This window comes from Vanacampus margaritifer, chromosome 6 (genome assembly GCF_051991255.1).
Source record: "Vanacampus margaritifer isolate UIUO_Vmar chromosome 6, RoL_Vmar_1.0, whole genome shotgun sequence".
Classification (NCBI taxonomy): domain Eukaryota; kingdom Metazoa; phylum Chordata; class Actinopteri; order Syngnathiformes; family Syngnathidae; genus Vanacampus; species Vanacampus margaritifer.
Genome location: NC_135437.1, coordinates 19,522,810 through 19,541,334, shown reverse-complemented (window position 1 = coordinate 19,541,334; position 18,525 = coordinate 19,522,810). Strand labels below are relative to the sequence as shown.

The window sequence follows — 18,525 nt, the reverse complement described above, 5'->3', positions numbered from 1 at the left end:
CATAAAATTACGTTAGTCTTGACCGTAGCGGCAAAAGCAATCCAGCCTAATCCAAATGAATCCTGTTTTTTTTTTTTTTTGCAGGTTTCTTCATCTTAGTTGGAGGCTGACGGCGTCTCGCTTTGGCTTTGGCTTGCTTATCATCCGCCTGTGGTCGTCGCTCGGCAATGCTGGGCCCGGTCTTATCAGGACCCGGCCTGCTAGGATTGGAGGGTTCAAGGGAAGTAAACATAGAACCTGTCCTCTGCTTATCTACCCCAGGAGGCTGTGAATGCGAGCGAGCGAGCGAGAGAGAGAGAGAGAGAGTGTAGGGGATGGAGAAAGAAAAGCCTGTTTCCATGACAACCTCTTCCGCGAACCCCCTCCCCTCTGGAGGAGAACCCCGGTGGTCTTTGTGTAATGCGATTCCACTAGAATGCACTGTGGATTAGAGCGACGCAGCCTTCGGGCCCAAGGCAGGCCAGCGAAGACGTGATTACCCAGATCAAATGCTGTAATCACTTGGCACTGGAGGCTTTCACATCCATCGCAGATAAAACCTCAAACTGGCAATACTCAGGTGATTAAGGGATTATTATTCCCGCATTTCATCATCACGGTTGCCAGTCCCTCTGCCGTCCGAAACACTCGGCTGGCGGGCTGCGACCCAAAGCTGCCGGCAGCCATTTGCACGTATTGACATTAATAACCTCAGCCTTTGATTTTCTAGAGGCTCCAACAATGCATGCAAAAGTGGAAGACTGGATCTCGTTGCTGTCGAGAACCTCCTGAAAGGCCCCCATTGAGAGGCGGATCGGCGGAAGGCGAGACAATGACCCCTGAGTGCGCAGCAACAGGCACTCAGAGGTCCCAACTTTTTCATCAGGAGATATTCCACTTGTTTGATTAAGTGAGGAAGAAAACTGTACTTGAGCGAGAAGCTTGGGCTACAAACGTTGGAGGAAGAACGCACTTCAGCCATGTGGGAAAAGAAAGACTATGGCCGTTTATAAATGGGGCCCCGTGAGAGCGGGGCACGGCGGTTGGCTCCATGCTGAAAGCATCCGGCCCCGCTATTATAGTCCAACAACAACATCTGTGAAGAGGGAGCCCTCACAAAAGTCCGAGAGGAGCCTGGCTGTGGAGTGGAAGGACCCGGGGCCCATTCAACTCATCCGCGCTCAAAAGTACTCGTCTACCCAAAAGCCCACTTGAGGGAATTCAAGAGCAGTATTTGCGTCACATTTCTCAAGTGGCACTGCAGGTAACGTCTCAAAGAAAAGATGGCAAGCTACCATAAGCTGATTTAAAAATAATAATTTGATCGGCGTCTATTGCGAGCGGGTGAGTTGGAAGCAGAACCAAGTTTGTTGTTTTCTAGGTTCAAACGCTCTTCCGTCTCTTCAACAGCACCCAGAATGCTTTGCTCTCATGTTTGTGCTTCTCCAGGGACGCTTGTCAACTCTCGCTTGCATGCTTTTACCGCCGTTTACTGTCATGGAAGAGGCTGCGCTCTGCAAATGGATGGAGAGCCAAGCCAGACACAAAGAATGGCAACAATCGCAAAAAAGAAAAATGCACATTTGAAAATCCATCCCTTGGGTATCCTCCAATTGTTTATGACGCTAAACAACAATCGGGCAAAAAAAACATGATGGCCAAATTTTGAGTGAAAGTGAATTTATATTTGCTGAGTGGGCATCTTCTGGTTAGAAGATGGTAAGACATGAATGAAAAATGAAAAAGCTTATTTTAAAGTATTATAATCATGTGAACCTAATTTTGCAAATCTGCCGATTCTGGTACTAATGAAGGTTATCTTAATTTACATAAACAAAATATGTATGCATGTTTGGACATCGAATTATTTGGCAAAATGTAAAAACATTCAAATCACTCCCCGTTTCCCCCTTTCCAAAATATATAATAAATCTCACAGGACTGCCGCTTTCCAGCCAAAAGATCATTCACCAAATAATTTTTTTAAAATTCAAAATATTACCAGTTTAATGAATAATTTTGGCCTTTATTTTTACATGATTATCAATGTAATCTAATTCCACTAAGAAGGTCATCTTGGGGGTTGGTAACCCGGTGGGTAGAAGGTAATGTCTGGTCGGTGCTGGATTTCACTTTCCTTTCTTTTCTTTGATCCTTCCTCGGGTCTCCTGACAACCTCACAACTCTAGCTGGACTCTGAAGTATTCGGTTTAGGTGAACGGTATGGGATTTTTAATAGGTTTTAGCTGAACTAATGAATACACATTCACACGCACGCACATACAAATTAAAAAAAAAAAAAAAAATTAAATAAAATTTAAAGAGAGCAATGATGATGACATGTTAAATCTGTAAAATTACCGAATGAACAATACTGAGCTCTCCAGAAAAAAGAAAAAAAAAAAGAGGTCATCTTAAATTAAACTGCTAAGTATTTTTTGATTGAATAAAAAAACAATAATGGAGATTATTGAAACCCTGAGCCAAAACATTCAATTTGATACAAATACGTGTATAATCTCAGCATTAGGGAGGCACAATAAACTTTTCCCCCCCACCACCTATACTGATAACGTCCTACTTTTCCAAGCTGATAATGATAAGTTTTAGAATTCAAACCTTTCCTAAAATAAATAACTTAATCCAAAGAGGCCCTTTGTTTCCAATGACACTGAATTATGGAAAAGTGAAAAATTTGTATTCAAAATTCTTAATGTTTTCACTTCTTTCAAACCAATACTAATATGAGTTATTGAGTAGTCACCTATACTGATACCACTAGTACTTTTGGTACATGAAATAAAAAACAAAAAAAACAAAAAAACTATGGCATATAATTTTAAAGAAAGACCCATTTATCTCAAAATAAAAAAATCCTTTAAACTGCATGAAATTAAGGGCAGTTGTCGTGGTATCAGCCGATACAATATCTGGTATCGGTCCTCTCCCATCGCAATCAATTCTCACATCAGCAGTGCCAGCCATTTTGGTTTCTTTTATACAAAAACAGTTTATTGACTTATCAACAACTGCCAACTGTACAGTCTTCAAGGATGACGACAAGAATGTGACAGTCCAACGTGTTTACGCGAGAGACGATTCTCATCTTTGAGCGGGTTGTAGTGGAATATTATGAAATACCGAGGAAAGCAAACCAAAAAGTCATTATGTGCTGATGACGTCTCACTTGCAGATCAGTCACAAAGCGGAAAAACACCAGCGAGATGGAGAAGGGCCTTTGAGACGGATGGCTTTGTTGAGCCAGGCGATGAAACGTCACATCAGCAGGCTGCAAATCAAGTCACAGCTGCTTCGCCATAAAAGTCATCAGTCCTTCAGTAGATAGTAATCCATTTGAAAGCAGCCGCAGTCCGCAGTGAGGTCTTCATCGAGCCCTCCAAAAAGTAGCACGGACCGCCATTTTCCTCCTTTTCAAATTATCCACTGAGAAAAATCCACGGGTCAAATATCTGTGTTCTGTGTTAAAGCAAATTCCAGTGGGGGAGGAAAAGGTTGTTTTTCAGGGAGGAGGAAAAAAAAATCCAAATTAGATTTCTGTAAAGGTCATCCAGCACAACCATTGTGGAAAAAAAACAGCAAAAGGGGGGGAAGGAAATAGAATATCCTCTTACAAAGTAATCTAATTTTCATTCCCAGAGGGGACAGAAAATCACAGAGAACAAGAAAGAACCATCACAAGCGTAATTGGACACCAAAATATAAATCTATAAAAAGGCCTTTTTTTTTGTTAACTCCATTATGTACACTTTTCACAGGACCTCCAACGAGAAACTCCAGAGCGAAGCGCCGCTTCTAAGTTGTGTCATGGAACTTTACTTCCACATTAAAAAAAAAAGGGAAGAATATCCAAGAAACAAAGCAAAAAACAAAACAGCAAAACATTATTTTCTTCTTAGTGCCTTTGGGAACTGCTCTCGCTGTACAAGTTGGATGAGTGAGGAAGTGCAGAGCCGGAGATTCGCCAGGAAAAAACATCCACCTCGGTCTGGCACTGCCAAACCTTCCTGGATGTCCCACGTGGGAGCTGCAGGCAACATCCATGCTGTCTGTGATGGGCCGGCGCCATCTTAGTAGATGACTTCATACACCGTGGCCTTCTTGTCGCCCGAACCCGTCACGATGTACTTGTCGTCGGTGGAGATGTCGCAGCTCAGGACGGACGAGGATTCCTTGGACTGGATCAAGAAACAAAAGAGACGCGGCTCAGGATTTGGATTGCGGTGCTCGGCGTCATTTCAAGCTGAGTGAGTAAGATCAGTCGACCGCAGTTGCAAAGTCGATAACTCGGGTTTCGCCGATAGGAGCGACGTCGGTCGCGGTGACCTTTCCTATTAGTCCCAACACGTGCGTGCCTTTGGAGAGGCTACAGAAAGAGAATATTGATGGACATACCTGGAATATGCTGGCGCCGTAGGGAGTCCTCCAAGCGTTGAGCAGGTTGTCCTTCCCGGTGCTAACAAACCATTTCCCTGCAAGACCAAAATGAGGGAGTCACTTCCTCTTTTCTTCCCTGCGTGTGCTCATAAATTGCGATCAAATGCCAATCAAATTACACACCGACGTATGTTTATGTCTTTTGTATAATTTAAGTAGATAAAATAGCTTTCGAATTAATCCATGTTTTTTTTAATAATCTTAACTAACCTATTAACTAATTTATAAGATTAAAAATATATGACAAAGAGAACCTTGCAAAACTAATCGCAAGGGGGGGGATTATTTTTCCAAATTGTTCAACCTAATTTAACGTTAAAGTTGCTCTATATGACAATCTGACCTAAAATATCTTTACAATAGCCTTTTTATTTGACCATTTTTTACTCAAACATCTAATTAGTGAATTAACACCACTCAATGGGCAAGCCTTTGGACAATAGTCTTCAGACTGGAGTCAGGTTCGAATTTCCCGCCCGTGGCAGTAGAGATTCAAAATGGAATTTTCTGCAGTCAGCAGCTTTATGAAAAAAAAAGGCAAATTTACTACGGTTTCATTGATCAAAATGGTACGAACATGGCACCAGCAAAAAAATTGTGCTACGTCATCTTCCCAAACTCGTATTCAAAGCCACGAGCGAAAAGTATGATGGGATTACAATTAAAAATCACACGATGTACCATCACAAGTCGACGACTGAGCACACCAAATTCCCTGCAGCTCAAATGGGCCAAACAATGTAGCCTGATCACCTGCAGCCAATTATGGTCAAGCCGGGTGTATCATCACGACCTTGACCTCCGCTGAACCCCTGGGGTTCAATCGAACCCGGGTTAAGAACCACTGAATTAGACAAAGTTTTACAACACCTCTCTTTTCAACACTTTCAAATGATTAATTGTGTACAATTAACTGAGGCCGCTCGTATGTCAAATTGGCCATATTTAGACCATATTTGCTCCGTGTGTGCGTTCATACCGCAGTATGCGAACTTGAGCGAGAGAACGCAACTCTCGTGCAGGTGCAGCTGATACTTGTCTGGTTTGGAGTGGTGCAGCACTTCCACGTTGCTGCTCTCCATGCCCACCGCCAGCCACTCGCCGGTCGGGCAGTAGCCCAGCGAGAAGATCTGGAAAGGGAATCGTGGCGACGGACAAATGAGCAAAGATGGCGTCGTTGCATCTTGAGTTGCCGTCGGCCGCCCGTTTGGCGTCGTACCTGCGAGGTGAAGTCGTGCTGCTGCAGCTGCCGCCCCTCCCTCAGGTCCCAGGAGCGAACGGTGTTGTCGAGGCCGCCGGTCCACAGCTTCGTGCCGTCGTGGGATATGTCAATGCAGCTAGCGCCATCTGTGTGACCTTGGAACTGCCTGCAAGCAAAATACAAGGACAAACATACGACGGCGTATTAGGGCCATGCATAAATATTAGGCGCGTTAGGAAAAAATCGATTCGGCAATATCGAATCGATTCGATATGCGGCCGAATCGATTTTTAAACATCAATTTTTTATGGGAATATTCAACAAAACGTCTTACTTAGGGTTAGGATTTACACATTAAGCATAGAAGAATGTTTTATTAATGGAACATATTTGATTTCAGTGCTGTTCAAACATGAAACAGACTGCAACCTGTTTGTTAAATGCAGTGGCTCAGTTATAGGCCTGAATTTTCAGATAAATAAATACATTTTCATACAAATCTTACAGTGTACAAGTTTACTGATTAGTATTTTATAAATTTGGGTAAATAAAATAAAAAAAATCGCAATAATCAATTTATAGATTTGGATCGGGATTAATCGGTATCGAATCGTGACCTATGAATCGTGATACGATTTGAATCGTCAGGTACCAGGCAATTCACACCCCTATTAAAAAAATAATAATTTGAGGGTGGGGGCAATATTCCAAGAAAAAAACTTTTACAAAAATAAATCAAAATTAAAAAAAAAAAAAATATATATATATATATATATATATATATATATATATATATTTTTTTTTTTAAATCACAAATTTATAAAGTGGCGAGTTTTTTTCTCGGAATATTGCCCCCACCCTCTAAAAAAAATATATATTTATACGTGGTCCTATTACGCCGTCGTGCAAACATTACAAAAAAAAATAAAAAATCCTGCTATCTTGAAGCTTTCCTCCCACCTGACAAGAGTCTGATTATGGAGGTCCCACACGGCAATATTTCCGTCACTGCAGCAGGAGAAGCAGACTTTGGCGTCGGGGCTGATGGCCAAGGCGTAGCACGCCGGCGCGGAGGAGGTGAGCTCGGCTTTGATGCGCGGCGTCTGAGAGGCCAGGTCCCAGATGGTCAACGTGCTGGCCTCGCCTCCCACGATCAACGTGCGGCCGTCGGGGAGCAGCTTACACGAGCGGATGTAGTTATCCCGGTTCTGTTGCGCACGGGACACAAAAAGACAATCGATGCGGGTTCGGCGCTTTCGGGAAAGCCAATGAAAAAATCCAGCTGTCATAACAAATCAATAAGAGCGTTTCTCAAAGCTCTTTTCAACAGATGTTGACGGTCACGTCGTCTTTGTTGTGTTTATATTCTTTTCAAAATGTCATGTAATAGTTATCGGCTGCTTCCCTCAAAAATGGAGAGGGCGTGTCATTACTGAATGAAAGCTCGCTTGTTGTGGTTCTAGCTGAGCTGTCAGCGCCATGTGTGTGCGTGTAACAAAGGATCATCCTACTGCTAATGGAACCGGCGTTTGCTTAAACAGCTCGTACCTGTCGAAACAGCAAACCGGCTTGTGAAAAATGCGCGTCGATGAGTGAGCGGTGAATCAGCGGTGGCGCCTCACCAGACAGTCCAGTTGGGACACGGGACTCTTGCTGCCGGGTTGGCTGATGTCCCAGATTTTCACGCAGCCTTTGCCGCCCGTGTAGACGTGGCGTGTGGGGTTGCTGATGGTGACGGCGCACACCACCTCGCCGTGACTCAGCGTGTTGATCTGCCGGGCGTGGCGTGGGATTCCGGGGCCGATCAGGGCGTCGGGTGGGAAAGGCACGGGCTGCATCTGGCCGTCGGCACTCACGTGGAAGGAGTAAGCACTGGAAATTGGGGGGGGGGGGGGGGTACTTGAACGTTTTTTTTTTCACATTATGGAGGTGGACGTCCCACACACAAATCAAGTGGGAAAACTTACGGTTTGCCTCCGGAGATGGATGTGAGGCTTGCTTGAAGGCCCGGGGCTCTCATGTGGGTGTGAGGATCAAAACCCTGAAAGACAACAAAACAGAAGCAAGGCTATTTAATACCTCCACCAAGGCGAAAACAATTGGCACTTGTGAAATAAATGATTTCAAAAGGAAGTTTCAAGGCAACAAGCTTTTACTTTTGAGTGCATCTGGGTCAGTTTTGACATTTGAGCTTCTTTTTCTGTCAGATGTACAATTGGTCATGATAATCACGGTTTTGGACATTTTAATTATTTACAAGTCACAAAGTGCAAATTCACGGCATGTTTCAATAGGAAAATCTTTAACTCACAGGGTCAAAGTCATTTTTGTTGCAGGCCACTTTGTAACTACGGTTTCCCATTATGACGGTGAAACTAAATAAATGTTTGCTCGTCTCATCGCACTATATAAGCGAAACTGATAGATCACGAGTGAAGGATAACAGTTTGTTCAATTATTGTTAAGGTTGCTGCAAAAAGAGTAACAACAAAAATATTGCTAAATCTCAACACTATTATTTATTACAACATGACTATTTGAAATTTTGGTACAAATTTTTAGCAAAGATCATGCAAGTTAACACGTGATTTGCTTTCACAGGCCACATCAAATGATGTAGAGGGCCAGATCTGGCCCTCGGGCCTCGAGTTTGACATCATGTGCTTTTCTCACTCACTCACTGCCAGCAAATTCAGAGCGTTTGGACAATTTCAAAACCCACACAATGTTGTGTTCAATGATTAGATAGAAGACTCAATCTACCAAATTAAAAAATATACACTCTGCTTTCACCAGAAAATAAATGTTTAGATTCTGCTCTTTTATAACCAACAGCAGCAGCAAAAAAAACAAAAAAAAAAGGTATTTCTCCCAGTGGACTCAAACTATGCTGATCTCATATCCAAAATGGGACATTGACGCCATCTACTGGTCATTATGCATCAGTAAAGTTTTTTGCAAAAGTTTGAAATTTACAGTTGATCCCCGTTGAAAAATTGTAAGTATATATATATATATATATATATATATGGGCCAAATATCCAACGGGAGAGGAGGAGTTACCATTGGGGAGCGTCCATAGGCGGCAGCGGCTGCGGCGCTCATCTGAGGCGAAATGTGGAGACCGGCGTACACACCAGGACTCGTCAGGCCGCCGTTCATTTCATGATGACCCATCATGGCAAAGGGCGTGGGGTAGGATCCTGCGATGGACAGCGGCGTACGCAAGGCCGGGGCTGCTGTAGGCAAAGAGAAACGTGGCAGATTGAGCAGAAACAGGACGGCAAAGCTTAGCGGCGTATGACAATGCCGAGCCAGAAAGGAGAATGTTACCAACCGAGAGCTTCCATGCCTGGTGGTTTGCCCAGGATGGGTCTGAGCCCAGGAGTGGAGCTGGTGCCGGGGGTGGGGGCATCATTCCGCGGGGTGGGGGTGTTGGACTTGAGGCCGGGCGTGGAGGATTTGTCATTCTGTCGAGGGAAGGACGGAGCCAGAGTGTTGACAATCTGGGAAGCTGGGCAGCATTCAGACGGACGATTTGAGAGCAAACTGTACTTAATCCAGTCTAATTCTGACAACGCGCACAGTCCTGCACAGCCATAAACTGCTATTTATTCTAAAACCTATTACAAGCACAATGGGGATAGGCACTTTTTATCCTTTTACTGCTTTGGCTTTAATCTTTTAGTGAGGCAGCGGGGAAGGGGGGAAAAAAAATCCTTGAATCGTTAAATACATTGAGCTATTAACAGCGAGGACCTGACTGATCCTGATTCGGGACAATATTATCCCTGACGTTTAGTCATGCACTTAAAGCATAGACAGCTATTCCCTAATCCACTGCCAAAAACGTCCTAGATTTATTCGGACATATCCCTATGCTGGCTCTTTAAACCCCTTTCTGGCCTAGTTTGAAGCAACTCCTGCTGCCTTACGTGACTGAGCTCCTTGGCCTTGGACGATGGGGTGCTCCCAGAGGACGCCACGGATGCCGGGCTGTTGGGTGTGTCCTTCTTGGGGGGGCGGGGCTTATCAATGCCATTCTCGGGCGGCGAGTGTGCTGGGCTGGCCCGAGGCGTGGCGGGGTCCTGCAGAAAGGTGACAGTTTAACAACTGAGCCGGCCCTCAATCCATTTTTGAAAGTATAAGGATTTACTGTAGTGGAGCAGTTTTGCATTGTAATAACAGTGTTCACCACTAGGTGGCAGACATTGCTCAAGAGCTCCTCTAAATCCAACAACATTTCTCATCAGAGAAGAAGAAGAGTGATTCCAGGCCAGAAGCCAGGACTAAATTAGGTCAAGAAAACGACATCTTTCAGGTAAAATAGGAATCCGATTATATGTTCGCCAAATTTAAAAATGTCTTAGAGACACCATCAACAACACCGATCTTAAAAGTAAAAACAAACAAGAACTGTTAACAGTTCATTTGAAGTGAATGATGAGGTTCAAAATGTGTCATCCAAAAAACATGGACATATTTAATGTTTAATAGTAGACTTTACTCAGATTGGATCGGCAGATATTTTGTATTTTGATGCCAAATCGGTTATAATGTCAATAGAGCGATGATGTCATTGATCGGATCTTCAAAATAAGACATTGCAGCAAAACACAATCTTGTTCAATCCAGAGACGTGTTCTGTGCCGTCATTGTTAATAATCCACGTTTTCTCAGCATATACGGTCATATTGAAAACAAACACACACACAGAAGAGAATATTTTTAAGTAATTTGTGAGATTTTTGGGCGGTGATGCACATTTGAGTGAGCTAGCCTATTACTTTTGGGAATTTTGAATGACATGCAGGACAAACATACAGTAGTATAAATATTCAAACTTTTGACTTGAATTTGGTGAAAATATTCACAAAGTGAGTTCTTGCTCTTAATGCTAGTTTTGCAGTTCAGCAGTTTTGTGCCTGGGTGGGAATTTACATGCGATAGCAAATTTAAATAAATAAATCAGTGTGTAGTTTTTGCTTACGATACACTTCTTTCCGTACACTGGTTCAATAAAAAAAAAAAAGACATGCACATATTTGGTTATTATTTAAAATGGCATATTTGCCATACACTCCTAATTTAAATGGTTGCCAAGAAGAGCCAACACAGTCAGAAAAGTTGTATGCTCACCTCGTTAGAAACATCTACCACCAAGTCGTCACTTTTCTCTCCATCACTGTCCTGCGAAGGGAAGACTCCATGTAAGCAAAAATATATTTGGATTTTTTTTGGTGCCGTTTATAGAAGTGTGGAACTGCATTTTTGACTGGCAAATACCTCAGAAGATATTTCAACGTACTTGCAAATACGTTTCAACGTACTTGAAAACACAAATACAAGTACTTGTAAGTTAATGCTAAAAAAAAAACATTCATTTCAACATATTTGCCAGTATTTACAAATAAATGTAGCCAATATGTTTGAACTTATTTGAAAATGCGTTCAAATATATTTATATAAGTTAGAACGTACATGCATATATATCAAAAAGTTTTGTTAATACATTCAAACGTATTTTTCTATGTTTGAACGTACTTAAAAATATTTAACGTATAAAACTTGCCAGTACGTTCGAGCATTTCTGCAAATACGGTTGAAAGCGTTATACACGTATGTACGTGCGTATATACACATTTGAACGTCCTAGACCTAGACAGTATGTTTAAACATATTTGCAAACACATTTTTATTCGTTTGACCGTACTTACCAATATGATTGAACATATTTGGATATACGTTCAAACGTATTTACTATATACATTTGACTGTACTTGAAAACACATTTTAAAGTATTGGCATATATGTGTATATATACTGTTAGACATTATTAACATTTTTAATTCTTTATTTCATATATTAACCATGTTGAAATGTTTTATAGATGTAAAGCAGGTGGAATAGTGTTGAACTCAGTATAATTTGACCTTAACCTAAGCTGGTACACATTGTTTTGTCTAAACAATTCCTTCTCAGTGTGGGAAAACACATTCTGTTCGTGAGAACATATTCTGCTTCGAAATAGCACACACACACACCACTGACTCTGTTCGCATCAACACTCACGGCCACTCAATTTGTTTGTGAGATATTGTTTTGAGAAAAAGTACCCGGAGAGTATATTTTGTCTAGAGATCAACACAGCTGCAACTCGGTTATATAACATATTTACTTATTCATGATGGGAGGAGACATAGGTGTTCCCTACTGATTTGGATTCTTTAAAAGCTGGATTCCGCAAAAGAGGGGGCACATTCGGCACTCTTTAATTCCACCTTTTTACGTGATGTAAATTGTTGCCGGTGGCCGGAGAATTCTCTGTTTTAATAAATCATCCTGCGCAGGGACTCTGTTCATGTCTTATCTCATCATTTGATTGATTGGACACGCAAAAGTATGGATTTTTAACATATCTCCTTCAATACACACACATTTGAACATACTTGCTAAGAGGGTTATATACGTATTTGCAAATACGTTGTCTTGTAATGTCAAAAACGTTTGCTCCACATTGTCAGTTCTATGCTTCCGTAGCGGCACGCTATCCGTTTGGGCAACATACATATCTGCTCATGCTGTCCTTCTCTTCCACTTTGCGCTTCTTGGAGTCCAAACTGTAGTCCGAGGAGCTGCGGTGTTTCTCGCTGGCCGTGCGTAAGCTTTCGGATGGCGATATTGAGTTATTCTGAAAGCAGAAAGGCAAACAAAGGCTTTATTAGCTTTTCATCTAGCAGTGAATCATTCATCCGTTACAAGTTGCTCACAGGGAACGCCCTGTGCCAAGGCAAACACTGAAAGCGTCTCATTCGCCAAATTACCGATGCCGCAGACTCTTAAAATGCAGCTGTGAGCCAGCACCAAAGTGTACCCTGACACCAGCCAAGCTCAATCTCTCTCACACACACACACACACACACAAGCCGTCTCTGGCCGCACAACAGAACGGGCCATTATCCCAGCTGAAAGGAGGATGGCTTGTTTTCTAAGCCGGGCTCCCTCCTTCTCATAGCTGGACAACAAACGACCTCACGGGGACATGAGCAAAGTGTTGTGGCTGAACAGAGGGCCTTTTCTCTGCAGTCACTCAGGCTAAGCGTGAGAGAGCGCGGGGGGGGGGGGGGGGGGGGGGATGTGGATGTCGCGGGCATTGATTGCCTCGCTCGGGCGCCGTGTCAGCTCGGAGACGGAAAGACGAGCTCCTCGTCGCCAGCGGGCACGGCACCGTGGGACGGGCCGGTGCTCCTCGGCGGGGCCCGACAATGCGCTCCCAACGCCAACAGAATGGGAGGAACTGGGCCCCGGTCCAGCGCCCCCCCCCCCCCCCCCCCCCCCGTGTGGAACAAAGCTATAATGTGGACAAGTCAGCAGCAGGCTGAAGAAGCGAACAATGGCCGACGGACTGGCAGCCCGGGCAACAGGCCACCGTCTGTATAATGGCTGACCTTTAAAAGGGATGCTTAGCGTGACTCATTAACCAAAGTCACCACTCGGCTATCAGATGACCTGGGACCCGAGCGCAGAAACAAACAAACAAAAAAAAAAAAGGCCTGCTAATCGCCCCAGGAGTTTTATTTCTTCAGACATAGCTGAACCCATTGAGCAGAGCGAGCCGACAGAAAGCAAATTTCGCAAGCCGTCAGAGATCACGGCCATTGGAATGGAAGGTTCGCCCACCAGGAAATCAAAACACTTTTGTGCCTCTAGATATTCATCACGTGCCAAGCGGGAGAGGGAGTGAGCCGGTAAACAAGGGAGACGGTGGAAGGGATCAAATAAATCCTTTAAGGCGGGGACGGCCACGTCATTCCGTAATTGTGATGAAATGACGTGGCTTCTAATCTCTTCGGCATGAGAACCGTCATTTCCCTTGTGGAGTTAAACACTTTGGATTTACCATCCTCATTTGACATGAATCGTTACTTCTTTTTTTACCTTCCTCTCAAAAGTTTTCTTCTTTATTTTGGGGTTCCATCAGTTGATCAAATGATGCAAAGCTACTTGAAATCCATCCATTCGTGTGATTATCCAGATGCTGAGGATAACTTGACGTCCGTCTAAAACCTCCCTTCCAGATCCACCGGGAGGATCCCAAGGTGCTCCCAGGCCAGCTGTGAGAATCCTTCCACCGTGTCCAACGGCCTTCCCCGAGGCTTCCTCCATTTTTTGCTCTTCCCTGAACACGTCCAGTTAACAGAATTGCACTAAACGTTGTGGAAGGCTCGGCATGAGCCAAGGAGGATTCCATTAACTCTGTCGATTGAGATTTTTTCCCTCCTCCATGTTTCAACATTTTAAGTCCTACCATCAGTATCCAGCCATCCATTTTTGTTAGTGCTTGCTCTCATTACAGTGATGGGTGAGTTGGAGCTTATACAAGATGACTTTGGACAAAAGGCGGGGTACACCCTGGACTCGTAGCACAAACAGACAAACCTGACAGCAGAAGCTCAGTTTATGATATATATTTTTTAATGTATAAGAAAAATTATATCAAATGATACTATTTACTTTCATTGGCTACTGTGCAAGGTTATTTTCGTTAACTAAAACTAATTAAACAAAAATTCAAAAAACAATTTTAACGTAATAAAATAAAAACGAAAACTAACTGAAGCTACATTTTATGTTTACAACACCAACTAAAACAAACTATAATCATAGCAAACATGTCCTTTGTTTTAGTCTTTGGTAATTAATTCAATGCATGAGCCTTTGGAGACTCTTTTATATGCGATTTTAAGTAGATTTATTTTGATATTAACCGGAATAAGGACGTGTGTCACACAAAAGTGACGTCATCGAGCAGCAGCCAATAGAAAAGCACCTTCAGATGACGTCACTCCCATGGTGGTTTTTAAATATTGCGCATAAGTAATACACTTTTTTTTAAATAATACTGAAACGAACTAAAACCAAGTATTTATGAAATAATTAAAACTAATAAAAACAAACACCACCCTAACTAACTGAAATGAAAAATTCCAAAACTATAATAACCCTGCTACTGTGTCAGGTATCTTTGCTTTTTGCCTAAAATGGCCGCCACATTCAACAATGCATTGTGGGAGATGGTGGCCATTTAGGACTAGCAACATCACGGTACTTGAAATGGGTTTGGTAATGTTTAAGGCAAATGAAAAAATTGCCTGTTTTTGAATTCATGAGTTTTTATTTCATTACGACGTTTTTATTTATTTCGTTTTCGTTTTTTGTATATATGGAGTCTTTGTTGATTGCAAGATTTAAAAAAAGACCACTAAGTATTATGTAAAAAAAGCAAACTTCAATTCCTTCCGTCTTCAGTGCTAATATACAGCAATAACAAAATACTTTGAAAACGACCTGTCAGCTCATGAATATTAATTGACAGAGACAAGAACAAAGGATTTTTTTTTAGTATATCATAGCATTTTTTTTTTTTATAAACTTAAAATGTAGTTTCAGTTTCTTTTTTTAAAAAGCTTTTTTTTTTATTGTATTTCTTTGACAAAAATATTTTTTGCAATTTTTGTTTCAGTTATTTTGTTAGCCTTCGTTAACTTTAATAACCTTGCTCCCGGCCTCAGATCTTGGCACATGCTGCAGAAGAAATAGTCATTGTTACGTTCACACTCACCGTGCTCTCTGCGCGGCAAACATCGCCATGGTTGTCACGATGAAGAAGACCAAGTCAAGCATAACAAAGAGAGAAAAAAAAGAAGCCAGTTAGCGTTTAATAACAGATGCCCCCTGACAGAAGGTACGAGAATCGACTTGTGGGCATCATCGGGCCTCACTTATGGGCGAACTAAAGCTGTTGAATAGCTTGTGGGAATGTATCAGCTCATTACCCCGACAGAATGTGAACAGACAGGATGTGCGCATCACCTAAGGGCCCTGCCACTGCTCTGCGGAGATGCAGGAGCGCGTTTTACCCTTGTTGAACATCTACGCAGCTGTCTCAACATTAATGTACACCTTCATCTCTCGCTAAGTGGACCTCACCTCTGTGTTCCAGATCGTGGTGGTTCTTCTCATCCTTTACCGGAAGGTGGGCTTGGCTGCCCAGGGCCCCGAGCGCAAGCAGGCCCGACCCAGAGCCCGTCACGGGAGGGATGCCGGGAGGTTGCAGGCCCGAGGGGTGCGGGGGCAGCTGGACGGGTGGCCCGTGGGCGGCGTGCGAGAGGTGCTGCGCCTGGAGCTGCTGCTGCTGCGAATCGACATGCAAGACACCAAGTGGGTCGGAGGGAAAGGGCAAGTAGAGAGCACAGACTAAACAGGAATGAGGCGGATCGCTTGATGTTAACCCCCCCCAAAAATTTGGGGGGGGACAATAATATGTTCTATGCAGCCCTACTAGCCTAAATATGGTATTCTGGTTAATATTGCGTTAGTGGAAGATGAGTTAAGCAGCAACATCCAGCCGTTTTTATCCATCTCAGGGGGGGGGGGCGGCCATTTTGCCACTTGACATGCCACTTGACTGAAGATGACATCACAGTTGCTCAGGTAACAACCAATCACAACTCAGCTTCAGAGCTGATGGCAAAATGGCCGCGCTCTGAGATGGATAAAAATGGCTGGATTTTGCTCCATAACTCATATTCCACAAATATAATATTAATCAGAATGTCATGTTCATGAGGTCACATATAACATATTATTGTCAAGAAATGTTTAAGGTTGACTTCCACTTTAACCCAGTGGTTCTTAACTTGGGTTTGATCGAACCCCAGGGGTTTGGTGGAGGTCAAAACACACATGACTCATGATTCGTGACGATACACCCTACTTTGTCAGACAAATATGTACAATATGAATTTACATGTACAACGGAACGTATGGTGTTCCACAGATTTCAATACTGGGGCCTCTGCTGTTTTCATTCATTCATCATTCTCTGATTTCTGCAATCCTTTGTGAACGACTGATTACCTTTGTTGTTAATAAAAATAAGACTTTTGCAAACATCTGATTTTACTTTGGAAAGCAATGACAAAACCATTAAGTCAAGTTTATTTATATAGCCCTTAATCATAAAAAATAGTAAGTCATTAATTTTGTTTTAAAATAATCAATAATAATAATACATAAATAAAAATAAATTAAAAAATTAATTAATTATAATAACAATAAAATAAATAAATAAATAAAAGCCAATAGTCAACAACCATTTGGTTAGTGAACAGAAATCGGGGGTAATGGTTTTGTAATCCAAAATAAAATTTGATCCCATTACAGTATTCGATCAAAGTATTCGACAGAGACAGCCCTAATTGACACATTCTATTACTGGTAGGGTGAGAATGTGCTATTTTTAGACTGTGGACACACGAGAGTTGCAATCCTGACTTGTGTTCTCCCCCGTCTACAAAACTAACGCACGAGACTCAGGGAACACGACGCTCTACTGCTCAGCAGCAGTAGCACGTCGAGTGAAAGAAACGGCAACGACAAAGAGCCACTTTGAGTCGACCTGCACTTAATGGAGAGTAAACATTTCACTTCAGGTAAAATAGTGCACTGCAGCACCGCAGCACTCAGTGAGCAATCCTCTTCAGCAATGTGAGGATGTGTAGGAATCTGTCAGCTAAACAACTACCTGATTTTAAAACGCTTCCAAAACCCCCAAAGCAGCCTCTTTTCCCTCCCATCATACTCATTAACAGAACATGAATCATTTGCACGGGCAAACTTAAAAAGACCGAAGGAAGGAACACTAAGTGCCAAGAGCTTGGCAGTGCGGCCGTCTCACTCTGAGTGTTTGGAGTGTGCGTTTGGAGGGCCGGGGGTCCCACGCTGGCACTCACTCAACCCTCCCATATTCGCCATCAATATTTGAAAGGCACAGGGAAATGGATGGGAGTTAAAAGCCCCTTAGCATGGAAGTAAGCAGTTTAAAGCAAGGTTAAATAATACTTAGCTGAGACACCAATAAAAACATCAGCAATTTATTACCCGTCTGCGAGCCAGCTGAATAATTCAGCCGCTGTTACGACGTGCACCTCCTCGCTTTTACAAGAATGGCTTCAATCAGCGGCCATTATCGCCATTTCGCCAATATTAGGCACTAAAGATCGAGGAGGTGAAACAGCACACGGCCAAGGTTTTGGATTAATTGCTTCATTCTTCCGGTATCTGTCCTCGAAGCAGAGAGGCCTGAATGGGAAAATGGCTGCCATGACCTCATCATTCGTCCTACGGGGCAGGCAGGGCTGTCCATACTTTCACTTGAGGGCCGCATACAGAAAAATGTACGGCTGTTCGATATCACTTTCGTTCAGACCGATACAGATATAAATACTCAACTCTTTAGTAGTCAACCGAAAGCACTAGATCAATAAAAATGTCCCCCAAAAAGCAATGACAGATCATTTTAAAGACCCATAAGGTAAAAGCTGACCATTTTTAAAACATTTAGGATAACTAATGTTCATAAATCGGACCTTGACACAGAGCAGAAAGTGGAAAAAGCAATTTTTGCTTCTAAAAGGAAATAATCTTTTTCTACCAAAGTGTTTTGAAAACAAATTTTGTTAACTTTTAGTATATGCCGCAGACCACAAAAAAATGGATGGCGGGCCACAAATGGCACACGGACCGTAGTTTGGACACCCTGCCACAGCGCATATGTGAATGCAATCACAAAGTACTGTACGTGCAGGCGAGCGAGGGGGGGGGGGGGGGGCAAAGAAAAAATAAGGACAGCGAGTGCGTTGTAATATCGCGTCCATGGAAATGAAGGGTCGTCAGCAGGCGAGAGCCATCCTTGCTCATTTGTGTTTAATGAGCCACTGATGGCTAATATGCATGGTTGATCAGCAACAGCTCTCATTAGAGGACCATAAATGAAGACAATAATAAATAAAAGAGTCTGTTCTGTTTCCTCAAATTTAATCTTCCAT

The 18,525-nt window shown here is 42.8% G+C and overlaps 1 protein-coding gene and 1 long non-coding RNA gene across 4 annotated transcripts in view; one reads left to right on the top strand and one right to left on the bottom strand.

Annotated features, from left to right (window-relative positions):
• Positions 1-16,012, top strand: part of LOC144053259 (uncharacterized) — an 80,965-nt gene extending 64,953 nt beyond the window's left edge. For all 3 annotated transcript variants that reach the window (XR_013294371.1, XR_013294369.1, XR_013294370.1), the window contains 3 exons: positions 85-559; positions 710-4,244; positions 15,639-16,012. This is a non-coding gene — a long non-coding RNA (uncharacterized LOC144053259). The remainder of the gene's footprint in view (positions 1-84; positions 560-709; positions 4,245-15,638) is intronic.
• The window catches only part of tle3a (TLE family member 3, transcriptional corepressor a), a 30,868-nt gene continuing 16,373 nt past the window's right edge, over positions 4,031-18,525 (bottom strand). The window contains exons 8-21 of the mRNA XM_077567533.1: positions 15,597-15,830; positions 13,065-13,067; positions 12,204-12,326; positions 10,775-10,825; positions 9,571-9,723; positions 8,973-9,105; positions 8,699-8,874; positions 7,603-7,676; positions 7,258-7,507; positions 6,596-6,843; positions 5,654-5,801; positions 5,414-5,564; positions 4,393-4,469; positions 4,031-4,175 (exon numbers count right to left, since the gene is read on the bottom strand). Of these exons, the coding sequence (XP_077423659.1) occupies positions 4,068-4,175; positions 4,393-4,469; positions 5,414-5,564; positions 5,654-5,801; positions 6,596-6,843; positions 7,258-7,507; positions 7,603-7,676; positions 8,699-8,874; positions 8,973-9,105; positions 9,571-9,723; positions 10,775-10,825; positions 12,204-12,326; positions 13,065-13,067; positions 15,597-15,830 (1,929 nt within the window). The 3' untranslated portion in view covers positions 4,031-4,067. The remainder of the gene's footprint in view (positions 4,176-4,392; positions 4,470-5,413; positions 5,565-5,653; positions 5,802-6,595; positions 6,844-7,257; positions 7,508-7,602; positions 7,677-8,698; positions 8,875-8,972; positions 9,106-9,570; positions 9,724-10,774; positions 10,826-12,203; positions 12,327-13,064; positions 13,068-15,596; positions 15,831-18,525) is intronic.